Source organism: Chionomys nivalis, chromosome 18 (assembly GCF_950005125.1).
Source record: "Chionomys nivalis chromosome 18, mChiNiv1.1, whole genome shotgun sequence".
NCBI classification, from domain to species: domain Eukaryota; kingdom Metazoa; phylum Chordata; class Mammalia; order Rodentia; family Cricetidae; genus Chionomys; species Chionomys nivalis.
The window spans coordinates 49,260,296-49,275,595 of NC_080103.1; the positions used below are offsets into that span (position 1 = coordinate 49,260,296).

At 40.3% G+C, this 15,300-nt stretch overlaps 1 protein-coding gene across 2 annotated transcripts in view; it reads left to right on the forward strand.

Annotated features, from left to right (window-relative positions):
• The first annotated feature begins 528 nt into the window (after positions 1–528).
• Positions 529–15,300, forward strand: part of Unc5c (unc-5 netrin receptor C) — a 331,379-nt gene continuing 316,607 nt past the window's right edge. For both annotated transcript variants that reach the window (XM_057793455.1, XM_057793456.1), the window contains exon 1: positions 529–1,372. In XM_057793455.1, the coding sequence (XP_057649438.1) occupies positions 1,249–1,372 (124 nt within the window). In that variant the 5' untranslated portion in view covers positions 529–1,248. The remainder of the gene's footprint in view (positions 1,373–15,300) is intronic.

Genomic DNA, 15,300 nt, shown 5'->3' on the forward strand with positions numbered 1-15,300 from the left:
ATTTGGAGACTAATTCATAGGCTCCAACATCATTTGAGTATCTAAGAATTTTGTTCTGTTTTCAGGGAGTTTCTCTCAGTACTGGCTCGGCACTCTTTATACGCTGAATATCAGCAGTCACCAAGATGAACAAGCAACGGAAGCAGTACCGAGGGAGTTTCCATTGATTTTTAGTTTTTGTTCCACTGCAAATAGGTCACAAGCTCGCAGAGCATAAAACAGCCTGACTGGCGCTGACAACCCAAAGATAGTGGGCTGGGACACCGCAAACGCTTCTTGCCTTCTTTCCCATCTCTGAAAATAAGTTTCAGCTCGCCTCCGGCTTAATCAAGCGCAACTCCCCAAATCCTAGCGCGAGTGCAGTCCTGGGGCGTCTGGCTGAGGCTTGGCCGGCTCGGGGACACTGCCAGGCGGTGGGCTGAGCTCCTCTGGACGGGACCAAGTGGCCTGAGGCGCGCCCGCAGAGCTGGAAGAGCAGGAGTCTGGCGCCCGGCAGGAGGCTGCGCTGCCCTGGCCCTGGTAGCCTCAGCTTCCAGGTGTCCCTTGTCAGCGCTGGAGCGAGTGAGCGAGTGAACCCGGCGGACTCCACCTTCCACACGAGGCGTGGATCTCACTCCATCCTCGCTTACATAAGGCGGGCGAGCGCGCTCCCGCCTCCGCCTCCCCCCACGCGGAGTGGGGCCGCGCCCTCCACTCCTTCTCTGCGAGCGCCTCCCAGGACCCCCTCTCGCCCCACTCCAGGAGGCGACTGTCGCCGGACCGTCGGTGGGCGGGCGGCAGCCGGGGCGTCTCTCTCCCGCACGGGAGCGCGAGGATAGGAGCCAGGAGCGCCTCGCCCGCTCGCATCTCCTCCCACTCTCGCCACCTCCCCTTCACGGCGTCTGTGCGATCCCCGCGGGCGCGGGGACCCGAGAGCAGCGCCCGCTCCGCTGGCGGTGGAACTGCGGGAGCGGCCGTGGTGGCCGCGCTGCGCCTCCCTGCCTTTCCCGAGTGGGGGCAGAGCACTCGCAGGCGGGAGACGTCAGTGGCTAGGCTCAGAGGACGAGGGACCTTCAAACTCCTCCTCGGAGGCTCTTCTCCACCCCCTTTGGCCCCTGCCCTTGGAGAAAGTGGAGTGTGGCGCTCGGGCTGCTGTTATTTCTCAGGACTGCCTGGCGGTGGCCGGATTCAGCCTCCTGCCCGGCGAGGCTCTCTGCTGTTCGCGCGACTCTTGGTGGCGTTCCCCTTCCCCGCACACCTCTGCCGACGATGAGGAAAGGTCTGCGGGCGACAGCGGCCCGCTGCGGACTGGGACTAGGATACTTGCTGCAGATGCTTGTGTTACCTGCCCTGGCCCTGCTCAGCGCCAGCGGCACCGGTTCGGCCGCTCAAGGTAAGGGGGTCCACAGGGCGCGGCGGTCACCTCCCTTTGCTTCTGCCTTGCCTCTTTTCTGCCTCTCTGTCTCCCCGGTGATCCTAGCTTCCTCGTCTGCCTGATTGCCCTCAGTGGAAACCACTTTAAATTTCACTTTCCGAACTAGTTAAGAAACCAGGTTTTCAGCATTAGCTCCAGATGAGGATGGGCCCGGGTTATGAAAGTGTGGCCGCTGCCGCCGCCTCTGTGCTTGTGGGATTCTGGTGTGTCTTTTACACTTTCAGCCCCACACGCGGACGTCGTTGCATACTGTACACATGGAGGTTTCCAAAGGCACTGGATAGTGGCGGTGTGGTGTGCCACACATGCGCCCCGATATGCGTGGTGTGCAGAGACTTCCCTCGGTGTGCCGTGGCTGGGCTTGCTGTATCTTCTCCCATCTCAGCTAAGAAAATGTGTCTAGGACCTATAGGTGCTGGTGCCCTCAGTCTGCTGGTGGGGCGTTATGGAGATGTTCAGTTTGCCCAGAAAGGACAGGCTTCGGATGTAACTGTCTCTCCACTGACAATCTCTCCGTGTACCCCTCCCGCCAGGCGAACCTTGAAAAACTTCATACCCACAACCCATGGTGGGAGACTCTAGTTGTTTCAAGCCAAGTCTGCAACTCCCTGGAGTCCGGGCACTGCTAACCAGTTTATAACTGGCGTTTTAATGCGTGTAAGCCTTGAAGTAAGCCTGTGACATCCTGAGCAGAGCCGAGTTAGGAGGGCAGTTATTCAGAGTTGAAAACGTGTAAAGGCAGAGGGGAGGCACCTAGACTAAGGGTCATCTTTTGGTGTGTGTGGGGGGGAGGGGTGTCCCTTCTTGCTCAGTGAGTTTTAGGAGTTGGTGCAGTTTCCAGCGGTTCAGACTGGAAAGTGGGTAAAAGAAAGGCGGAGCTTTCTGGTTTATCTCCTGTCACCGAGGCATCTCATCCAAGCCCAGTTCCCACCCGAATCCTTCATCCACTAAACAACAAAAAAGTATTTATTTATTTTATGCCTATAGCCAGGAGGCGATATCGCTTTGAAAGAGGCAGCAACTGAGAAGCAGTTCAGAGACCTTCCTATCTACACACACACACACACACACACACACACACACACCTGGTTTGTTCCACTTCTTTTATGAATTTGGAGAGATGGGGAGGCTAAGCCGTAACCCGGACTCCTCCATTGATGCGCCTAGACTGGTTTTTCCCACTGCAGACTTCATCTCCTAAAATCTCAATGCCCTGGTGCAGGAAGAGGGTGATGAATGCAGAAGGCAGCCCGGAGGCCAGGCAAGTCTGGTGCTTGCTCTCGAAAGAGGTATCATTAGCAAGGCAGTGTGAATCAGAGATCGCTACTTAAGAAGAATGTGGGTCCCCCCCCTACATTACTAAGTGGCTATGATCATAAATCCTTCCTTCTTTCTTTGGACTGACTCTCCCATTCTTGGGGGTCAGCTCTGCACACTCCCAGAGCACATCTGACCATTTTCAAGGGACTCTGTGTCTGGAAAGCCCATATTTCTTGAAATTGATCAGAAGTTCTCAGGACACTGGCCAGGAATGCTTAGAAGAGGACCTTAGGAAGTCTAAGTGAGCAACCTGAGGAACAGTTCTGGCAGCAGCTATGTGACTCCTGCTGGAAACCCTTGTCATTACTGGGTGCACAAAGAACTAAGCCATTGGGGTTGAGGGGCAGGGTAAGAAATGGTTTGGGGGCAGGCAAGTTAAAGTCCCCAAAGATGTCAAAAGGAGGCAGGATCCCTGCGGAGAGCTTACAACAGCCAAATTAAAAAGACTGGGTAGGAGAAGAATCGATAGAGATAATCAAATGGGGGACCGTAAGTGGATTAATATTGAAAGGAGGGAGCAGAGCCTAAAGGTAAAGGAACCCCGGATTCTCTCTGCCTCTTGCACTTTTTCTTCGTCTGCTCCAGACAAGGCAAAGACTGAGGATTAATTCTGATCATAGACAGCCAAAGAAAAGCAGGTTCAGCAGGGTGTGTGTGTGTTTCTTGGTGTGGTTTTTCTCCATTTACTTTAGTTCAGGGAGAATAACATTTCTCCTTCAAATCCCATGGTCTGAGAGGCAGGATTCCTACTTTTATCTTTGTTATCCTCCATGTTCCAGACCACCAGCTCTTCCTGTGTTATCTGTGCTACATCAAAGGAAGTGTAAAGCACAGAAATCTGCTATCAGCTACTGTCCCTGTGGCTGCTACTCATTAGCCAGGCCTGTTTACTACTGACCTGCTGTTAACACTTTCTTCTCAAGTCATTCACTGTAGGATGGTCTGGGAGGCAGGCTCCCATATTTTCCCCTGTATCCTTTCTCTTTATTTTGCATTAGAGCTCCCACACATACCCTCAAGGTGCCATTTGCTTGTTCTGATACCTTAATGACCCCAGTGGACTATTTTTATGAATGCAAGCATCTATGCAATTAGAACAGGGACATTCATTAAGTACTTTACAATGTGAAGGGTTTTAATCTGTTGGAGCAGTACTGTGAAAATGAGAAGCTTTTGAAAATAAATATGTATCTAGTTGAAAACAGCCTAGGAGAGAGAGGGGGAAAAACAGTGCTTAAGATAGAACAGAGAGAGTATCATTTGTGAGTGAATGAGTTTTGCAACTGTGGTTTAAAGACAGACAGCAGTCATTTTAAACAGGTCCTTGGGAAATTCTCTAAGCTGTAGGCAACAACGTTCCTCTCTCTGCATGGGCTCTAATTGTTTCATTGAAGATTGCTGGGAAACCTTCACTCCAGGGAATTTTCAGGGCTCCTGACTTCCAAGAATGAAATATTTTTACTAGGAAGAGAGAGAGAGAGAGAGAGAGAGAGAGAGAGAGAGAGAGAGAGAGAGAATGTGTTCATGAATTATTGTCTTCTATCATGCCAGCCTTACACATTATAATGCCTCTCTTATCTGCCACCAACTAGTGTTATGTGTGCTAACACCTTCAAATTCAGACCAGAAAATTACTGAGGACAAGTCAAAGATAATTCTCATTGCATTAATTTATGATGTGTTCAGAAAACAAGTAACATACTTAGAGTAAGGAAATCATACTTTCAGGACTTTATGCATGTTGCTGTGTTACTGATGAATTTAATTATTATTCTCTCATGTACTGCTCAATTGGGAGAAAAAATTCATGCATTCTCTTTGGGGATCTACAATAAGTGAAAACAGGCAAGTTGGCCTTTGTTCGGCAGGTAATCCTGTGCATTCTAACTTAGTGATAAAAAGTCTTCAAAGAACAAACTTTCCAAGCACCTACTTTAAAAAACAAAGCAAGGAGTGTGGTGGTATACTCCTATAAGACTCCCACTGAAGGAGGCTGAGGCATGAGGAATATAAGTTCAAAGCTACCCTGTACAACAAAGCCAGACTTTGTCAATAAAACATGAAAAGAAATCATTACATTATAATAAACATCCTAGTTAAGCAGGGAAGGATCATTTAAAGTGTCTATCATTGCACCATGGGAACAGATCATCATCAGAATTCATACCAATATACACATACAACTCTCCTAAGGATATAATGGAGGCATGAGATGTACTAGCCTCACTTTCTTGGCTTATTTAGTGTTATTGTTGAGACTTAAATCCAACAGTCTTCTGATGTGTGCAGTATCCCTCCTATTTGCATGATTGGGGGAGAATGTGCTTCATTAGGTCTTAACTGCACATAGCACGTTTCTGATTTAGGTCGTAGCTTTGCTGGAACAGTAGAGGGAGTCACTCTCAGGAGAAGCACTGTGGATTGTAGCCATTTCTGGAAGATGCTGTAGGTCGAAGTTGAGCCTAGACTCCAGTCTTGAGGTTTCAGCCTAGATCACATGTAGTTGACCTTTGTGTCCGAGGCACTCAAAGTCAAATCTGTTTCCATTTCCTGCACACTTGCTTGAATAGAGTGTGTATTAGAAGTGATGTTCCTAACAAACTGCTCTGGTCCACTGGTATTATGTCCCAGACTGTGTGTTGCTTGTTGGAGACTTAGACTTGAACAAACTGTCTTCAACCTCAAGACAGACCTGTCAGCATAGCATATTAATTTCTGAGTTATAACACTGGGTTCAGATATGTTCCTTGTGTCAAAGAGGCCGTCTTTCTTCCGGGAGTGACAGTGGGGACAATTCTAACATTTTTATACATAGAGGATTAATGGTAATGACTTGGTTGCCAGTAGTAGGGAGGAGACATTTGGGGGTTGAGGCATCCAGGCATATACTCTCATTCATTCCTCACCTCTTCTGTGCTGGCTGGTAACTCATGAGCCACACGCCTCTGTCCCCACCTGATCCCACTGCTGGGATTACAGCTGTGCACCAGTATGTCTATGTTGGAAGTGGGATTTTCTTGAAGTATTTCAAAAGTATTACTTGTATTCAGATCCACCCACTTCTTGATAATGAGGATTGAATCTAGGTTCCTGTACATGTTGTGCCAGGCAAGGGCTATGCCATGAAACTGTAGCCTCATCTCTATTTACTTGGAGTCAGTGTCTTTTGTTTATGACTTTGGGGAGGTACAAGCCAAGAACTGCGCATGCTGTATGCCTGCTCTTCCTGTTAGTGCAATGCCTCATAATTCTTCCAGCCTCTACTAGCTATGGGTCCATGCCTAAGTTATTTAACTTTTCAGTGCCTTAGTTTCCTCACATGGAAGATGAGAAAATAAATGCTATCGTCATACTTGGGTTGAATTAATAAATGTAAAGCAACTGGAGTAGTAAGTAGCTCTCAGGAAGTATTGTAATTCTTTGGCTTCCAACTTAGTAAAAAAAAAAAAAAAAAAAAAAAAAAAAAAAAAAAAAAAAAAAAAAAAAAAAACAGCAAAAAGTGAGGCAAATGTACCAGTACCTCAATTTAATCAACTCTATTTAAATTTTCAGATTTCATTTCTTGTGATCGTAGTGAACATAAACAATAAACAGTCATTGATATCTTTTCATGTCCCTCTCTGACCAACTTTGAAGACAAAGCTAAAGATTTCAAGGGACCTTTATGTTTATTTTACTTATAGTTAAGACAAACACATCTCTCCTGCAAAACTGTCATTCTGTTTTAAATTATTGATAGTGAAGTTCTGCACTTAACCTCAAATACCTTATCTTCTCTCTGTTCTCTCTTCCCTCTTTATCTCTCTCTCTATTTCAATTACCATCTCCCTCTCAGTCTCTTAATCAACAACTTCCTGGACCCCTGCATGGATTCCTTTATTCTACTGCTTGCTTGTATTTATTACTGTTTGTATTTGTTAAGGAGAACTCCATGAATCTGAGAACTTTTGTATAGAATGTCAGTTCCAGGACGTTTTAAATACAAACTCAGTGACAGTTTTGTGCTACTGGGCTGAAGTTCATTTTCAGGAGTAATTTTGAAATGCTGCCATATTCTTATTTGTAATTTTTTTTAAGATGTAGCCTATAGTTTCTCTTGTATTTTGTCTTAAAATTTACAAAGTTTTGATACAGATTATTTTATGCAAGTATCTCTGTAAACTCACAGAATCAGAAGTACTCAATGTGTGTATCCTCTCTAGCAATTTGCATACAGCAAAATACTTTTTAATGAAAGTTTAAGATGTATGCCTCAAGTAGTTATACTCTTCATAAGGAAAAATTAGAAAACATCAAGCTATAATTTGAGCATTCATTTAAAAGTGTTGGTTTGCATTTGAAATGTGGCCTTTCTCTTGTTCTGAGCACTACTGCCCCCACAGAATTATACAGGGAATTTCTGAAATACACAAAAGAATATACTAGAATTAAGGCACTTAAACAGACCTTCTCCAAACAGGGCTGAAGTACTGTGACATCAATTAAACTGAAGTTATAATCTAGAAAGTCATCTACAACTTTGAAAGTGCCTAACCTGCAGAATTTTGTCCTTACACCAGTACACCTTTTATTAGCAGAGAACAGTAACTCAAAAGTGCTTTGTGTTGCAAAGTGAAGCATAACATATGAAAACTACAATGTTTGGGGAATACCCTCTGCTAATTAAACCACACATCGTGTCTTACTTTCCCATGGAAGAGAACGGAAACAAGGTGAACCTTCATCCTATTGACATGCCTACTGGAGTTCTTATTTCAAATATGAGGGATAGCATAATCCTATTAACATATGATATTGATTAATCAAATTTAACTCCAGAGTTACAAACCTTATTTATTTTAAAATGTTGTGAGAATAGAGGGCTTTACTTTCATTAATCATTGTGTCATGCAGCTCCTGTGGCTAGTTTCATTTCTCAGCAATTATGAGAGCAGTAAAAAGGCCTTGGAAGACGAGCACATACTTTTTGTTCAGCTATGAATGCCAAACAAAAAATCCTTCAATACGTTTAACAGGCTTATTGATGAGTGCTAGAATTTCTAAAAGTCTTAATTGATTATTTAATTGTGGACTACTCAAACTTAAATATATTTCATTGTGTTATATTTTCCCCTATTGAAAAGTCTTATATAGGAAGCTTAATTTAAATAAAATATAGGTTGGTGCTTAAATATTAAAATGTTTCTGAAGTTCACTTATTAAACCAAATATGTCCAGGCACATAAATGTTGGCCTTTGTTTCTCACAGTTCGTGAAAGCTAAGGTGAGTATAAATATTATGAAAATATTAAAAGATAATAATATAAAAGTTTTGAAGTAAAAACTTTGAGAAAAATTATCATGTAAAATTAATTCAGAAGATACATTCTCACAGAAAACAGAAGTTTTATATATTGTGTTAGGCTGTATGATGCAACATATTTCTAATCATTAGCAAAGAAAATTCAAAAATAAAATTAAAGGAAGAAGTTTTTATCATTTTACTTCCTATATGTTTACAAGTTTGTTACTTGTACTTAAATATTCTAAATAATTATGCTATCTTTTTTTAAATACCATGAACTGAAGGAATCCTTTTGAAAAACTAACTCCTTTGAAATTAAGCAGACGGTCAATTTATTTTGACAGAACCTAAAAATGATAGTGATCATAGGACTGTTAACTATTTTGTGGGTCTTGAGATCTCTGTTATCTCTAATCTAAGCCAAACAAACCCCAATACCACCTCAACAAAAACTGGAAGATAGGAAAGAGGAGTAAATTCTGATAACTCTGAGATTGTACTGGCTTTGGCTTTTGGTCAAAAGAAAAGTGATATATGGTATCTCATTCGAGTAATGGCTGCAAAATGTACACATTGTGGCCACCCAGTGGAAAGTCTCAAGTTTAGCAAGTAGTAATGCTGTATTACTCTAACTAAAACAGCGACTATGTTGCCTCTCCTTTTCTTTGCAATCTTCTTTATTCTGAATCCCTAAAATGATGAAAGACTGTGACTTAAGTTGACTTAAGGGACTCAACCTAAGGACTGAAGGAAGCTGACACTTGTCCCCTCCTCACCTACAGGGCTTTCAGCTTGGAAAAGAGAAACTCAACTCTGACTGCTTTCAGGAGTAGAGGGGAATCTTTTTGTTTGTTTGTTTTTATGATTCGTTATTAGTTCAATCTGAACTAAAGGCCTAAGTAAGACTGATTTCTCCTCATAATATTGAAGAAGTTAATAATATAAAGCTTACATATAAATCATGTTGTCTTTCTCCAACTGACAAATGATTTCCAAAGTGTTTTCAAGGGCTGTGTTTGTTAAGAAGTTGTACCTGGATCTTTCATGTACCTGTTTAAACAAGATGTGCTTGACTGGGGATTAGAGAGTGCTAATCCGACACCCACCAATGATACTTTTATTTTATTTTATTTTATTTTATTTTATTTTATTTTATTTTTGGAAATGCGTCACTTAATCTGAAGCTACCTTGTTAAACATTGCCACTGGCAACAATACCCTGTTGTTTCCAAAGACTCACCTGCTTGGAAGAAATCCGATAGCATGATGCTCAAATTATATGGGAATTCTTAGGGACAATTGTCCCTAAATATGAATTTGCTTAAGTGGAACTGACTTAATAGAATTACACTGCATTTGGAAAGTGTTATCACTGTCTGCCTCTCCATGCTGAGTGAAATCTTTATTTTTATACCACTACTACACACATGTATCTCTCTACAAATAATGAAAAAGACTACAGTGAAACAGTTACCATTATCTTGCAATCACATGATTGAGAAAACTAGAAAGATGGCTGGTAAAATTTTCAGCTGTAGGTAGGACGTCCTAGTTGTAAAGAGGAGGGATTGTTTTACTGAATTTATTATAAGTCAAATGAAAGGCATGCAGGCAATTTTTAATGAATTAAATAACTGTAGTTTTTCTAGGATGATTTTAATGAAATGAATAAATTATAAGGAGTAGATAAATACAGTTTGATAATCTCCTATGAACATATATGTGTATGTGAGCGTATGTGTAGCAATATGAGTGTGCATCCTGTATCTGTAGTATCTGAGTTTTTAGAAAAAAACATTTATTTTCAAGGAGAAAACAAACCTGTCTAATAAATGCTTTTTTACTTAGAGAGCTCATTTCTGAAGGTGATTATAAACTGGCAACTCAGATTTCATCACAAATTTCCTAATAAAAAATACATCTTATTTTTCTGCAGAAAGTTGCCTTTGCAAATTGCTGAGTCATTTCACTGTGTGGTGTAGAGACATACCTATCTCATCTGTTAGCAACAAGTTGTCTCCTGATACCACGTGAGGTCTACTTTCTGTGGCCTATGGCAAACAGATGCAGAACTTGTGATGTTTTCCCCCATAGCCTTATGGTAGGCTCTCATGCACTGACTACAGTTGAATGTCTATGATCAGTAGAATATCTATTTCCAAGTAGGCAGGGGGAACAACTCTTGCACAGGGTCCTGAATCTTTCTGACTTCTCTAAGAGTCAGGGTTGTTCTGGAAGTGCCAACCATGAAGTGATCTTATACATGGGCCCACTGAAGGAAAGGTCAGCTGGGCTGTTATATGTATGGCAATTTTGAACTGGCATTTTAAAAGTCCACAAATTCTAGAATTCAGATGCCTATGTTTAACACTCCATCATACATACATCCTTCATGGTTGACATGGGGTTTTCATAGCAAAACATAGGATACTGTGAAAAATGACAAAGGAACTATTATTCCTCACAAAATTTTGTGATTACAAGTCTAAAAGTAAATGTGAAAGGTTGCATGTTTAATGCTGAATTGCAAATCTAAAAGGAGGATCTTAAAGATAAGAGCAGACTCCAGAGTCCTTGGGTTTATTTAGCATTCAGTGACAGTCACTAAGTTAGGGAAAGGAATGTTCAAACAACACACTTGAGGAAAAGTGATTTTTATAGGAAGGAACCATTTCTGCTAATAGCCAGTAACTGCACATAACCCCGCTGACATTAAAAGTCCATTAGCTAAGCCCAGTTTAAATACCAGCTGATGCCGTGTCAGCTAAATGTATGCTGGCATGTTTTCATAGAATGCAGTAATAGCGGTCCTGTATTTCCTTTCTAAACCTATGTACATTAAGTAAAACAAATGCCATCTGATAGTAGTAGCTGGACTGCTGCTAAAGAGGCAGAGACTTGTGATGAAACAAAAGTAGCAGTCTCTGGAACAAGAAGATAATATGTGGCAGTGATGGTTTTAAACTGGAGGCTTTGAAAGAAATCATCTGGAGTAGTTTAAGCTGACATTCTAAAGGAGTTGTTTCCATAGGAGCCTGCATTCACACAAGGTGCCCTGAGAAGTTCACTTAAAGAGATTTCTTTTTCTGCTATTAGCTACAATGTTTATTTTTCCATATACTTTGAAAGCACAGGAAGTCCTTCCACAAACGGTTGTGTGTGTAAGTGGGGAGGCAGAGTGAGGGTCTGGAAGAGGATTGCACAAAAGCACAGGTATAATTTAACATGCTAATATTTATAAATGATGCCTGGGGCAATATTTTAGAAGCTATGCAATATGTATGTGCTGTCTGCAATGAAAGTGAAGGTGGAAATGCTCATATCAGGACCCTACCGAATTCCTTAAAGGTATTTCTCACCTTTAGGAAATTTTAGACAAAATTTGGATACGGTCGATTATTATAGACTCTGCAATCTTTTGTAAGTCGTCTGAGAATAGACTGTAAGCTAGTGTTCTGCAAGTGTGACACCATGGTGGTGCTGAACACGGCTGCTCAGTCATCTGGTGTGAGCAGAAACCTGGGCAGTATTTAATCAGCGGCTGTCATGCTCACACCACTCTAAAGCACTAGGAGACCGCCTGAACCACCTCCCCCTTCCCCATTATCAGGCCATTAGCAAAACCCAGCATAAATCAGGAGGGCGGAGTCCAAGTCAGCACATGACCCCATCACATGTGCACAAGCTTCCTGAGCATCTTCATAATCGTCACTGAAATTCTTATCATATTTTCTTGCCTTTGGGGTTCTGAGTTCTGTTCTCTAACCAAATGTCACGACTTTTACTTATTTCTACTTTGAAATTAAGTGAGCATTTTTTTCACATGGTAAAAAAATAAAAGCCTTACATGTCCCTGTATTTCTTGAAAAGAATGATAGCAAAAAAGAAAAAGCCTACTCTTTAACAAAAGCAGAGATTTTTCCTTTTGTGTGACCAGATTCTCATACAAGCGTTTCTTAATGAAATCAAGAAGTTCTCTTTAGTGTCACTAACTGTTTTAATACAGCCCAGGACACTGTAAATGTTCATGTTGAATGAATTGTGAGCTTCCATGGTCAGAGTTTATGAAATTAAATTACTAACCAAAATCCCATTTACTGACATAGTATATAAAGGCCTTGGTGAATAAACTTGTCTTTAGTGCATAACACAGGCATTAATAACAGATGGGAACATGTCTCACTCCAAACAAGTGAACTTTGAATTTTTAATTTTCAACCTATTTTTAAAGACTAAAAACATCTTTTATAATGGCTATTTCCATACATATTTTTTCTTTTGTAGTGCTTGAAATTTAATTCTATTGTGCAATGGAAAGAGAATGTCATTGTATTTGGCTGCATAATAAATGTGTGCCCATCTACAAACTGGTGTTAGGAAACTGAATTATGGTGAAAATGTAACAAGATGGTTGTAGATTGATTGAAATTCGACAGTTATTACATTAGCTTAGAACTTTTTTTTTTTTTTTTTTTTTTTTGGTAAAATAACTCCGTGCTGTGTAATAGACTTGCTGTCTTGGGCAGTTTGAAAAGAATGCACCCCTCTTGGTATGACTCCATTTTTCAAAGAATGGAGTAAACACATTCCCACTTAAATGTGTTAATTTATGCTTGTAAGGCTTTTCTGAAAGTAGTCCATGTCCACTCTGAGATTTATCATGACCACATTCACATAAGTGAATGGCTTTATTTCTCCCCTCTTCTCTCTCTCTCCTTCTGTCTCTTTTCTTGACAACCAGGGAATTAAAACCATACTGTTTGCAAGGCTGTGCACACCTGGGAATGTAGCCTGTGTCTGAGTGTTTGGGTGTGATAATTTTCAAGTTGAAAATATATATATAAAATATAACAAAATTTATCTAAATATTCATATATATGACTAGTGGGTATCCTGTGACAACTGGTGCTAGAAATCCTGCCATTATGTCTGTGAGTCCCTTGGCAAAAAATGAGTAAAGTATGCTGAACTTTGTGTCAGGCACTCATGTACAAGTATAAAATCTTAGTTTCACTTCACACTGGGATCAAAAGATAAAAATAATTGTAGTATTGATGTCGTAGAACTGTAGGGAGGAATGGGGTTATGAAAAGTGAAGAGCTGAGGACAGGGCTTGGCACTAGACAAGCACTTTGTGCACTTTGGTCTTTGATATTGCTGTTGCTATTTTATTCTTATCATAAATGGCTACACTACGTAACTGTTTTCATTTGGCATTGCTAAAATTCTATTACAAGAATGAGAGAACTGTCTTCAGTTGGGATTAATATCAGATGGAGGAACACCTTATGGACCAACAACAATGTTTTATTATTAGATACATTTTTAAAAGAAATTGTCACATTTTAAAAGTCAAAAGCTATACCAAATTATGATACATTTTACACTAAAGTACTCTGGAAATTAATATTTGCTTTAGTGAGTTTTTAAGAACACAGTTCTTTTAACTTTATGTTTGTGAGAGTATGTGCCTCTGGAAGCCAGAAGAAGGTATATGACCCCCGGAACTGGCATGCCAGTCACTTGTGCATCATGTAGGTCCTTGGAGTCAAACCGTAGTCCTCCATAAGAATTAGAAGTGCTCTTATCCATTCAGCTATCTCTCTAGCCCCAGTGACATTTTTTTTAATAGCAAATTCTGAATCTAGAATGTATTTCAGCTTAACTAGCATTTAATAACTTTAGGTGAAAAACACCCATTTATTCTTTTTAAATGATGCATCGCAATCTTTGTTAAATGGAGGTTAAAGACTAAGAAAAATTAATTATTGAACTCTATTTTTTGGCTAATATTTAAACTCTTTCTAAAGGAATTGAAACAATTAACCTTTTTCATTATGTCAAAAGTTTTAACATTGCAAAGCATTTACTGATTCTAATATGAAAGCAAAAGTTAATTAAACTAAAATTTTCAAGCAAGGCCAGAGTTCTTCATATGCTCAGGGTATATATTAAGATAAAAACCAAAAGGAGAGAAGAAATTAATTACTTGCCCAAACTCTTCAATATATCTGCATGTATAGTGTGTATATGTATGTGGGTGGGGGGTATCTAGTTATTACTGGATCTGGTCTGCACTTCATTGAATTAAATATTTTAAATGGATTCAAGGAGAGGCCAATGGAGCTCTGAAGTTTCTCTTAGACATCCATCTACAGCTTGTGTTCTTTAAGAATGAAAAAGAATATTTGCAAAGATTATAGTCCTGTTTGCAAAAATATTTCCAGTGTGTAGTTATAAAAGCAAATTTATGGTTGGTTGAATAATGACTGCATTTTGAGAAGAGTACAGGCAAAGGAGAAGTTTCCCAGTTCCAAAGACTATCCAGTATTCTATTTTATGGTTCACTGTGACATTACTCATACTTTTGTTCTTTTGTTTTATATTTTTTCAAAATATGCGCACTTGATAAGTGCATAACCAAAGAGCACAACACAAACTACTGCAGTTCTAGATCCTTTAGCAAGCACAATGTGATAGAAACATTAAACAATATTGTGAACAAGGGCCCGGCATTCACCACATTAGAGATCTCTTTGTAGTTTGTGTTATGCAAACATAAGATTTAATGTCATTTATTTTTTAACCCTACTTTGTCCTTCCCCACTTCCCTAAACGGTGTCCTAAGAAACATCCACTTTTTGAAAAGGGAAAGCTATAGGGACTCTATATAATCAGAAGTGAGTGTCATCTACATAATTTTAAAAACTCTTATCTTCATAGATTTTATTCTGTTGAAAGAATCCGGCAGAAGCAATCTGGAATGTTTTTGATGATTGATCGGTCTGTTTATCTGGTATTTATCACTACGTATAGCATTTAATTTGTAGTAGCTGTCTTGGAGAATTTTCAGGAGTAAAAAACACAGTGCCGGAGTGATGAGCCTGTACTTTTGATTCCTTCCAGCAGTGTCGTCTCCTTAAGGTAAAATCAAGCTTTTCAATGTTGATGTTTTAAATACTAAGATGGTTTACAGTACACAATTGCCAAAAGTTTTTGCTTCATGTTTTAATTGATGTAAGCATTACCTATAGCCCCTAGAATAGACGATTTGCTATTTTACTGAACGGGTAGAGGAGTCATTCAGAAAGTTATGTTATTGAAACCAGAAATTATTTCTTAAAGTCCCGTATAATTAAATGCTAGCAAAAATTTAAATATACTCAAATATTTAATGGTGTTGTATTAGGAAAGACGCATGTTACTTTAATATGGTCACATATAGCCATTTCATTGAAGTGGAGAAGCAAAGATGTTTCTTGGCCATTACCCTCTGACCTGC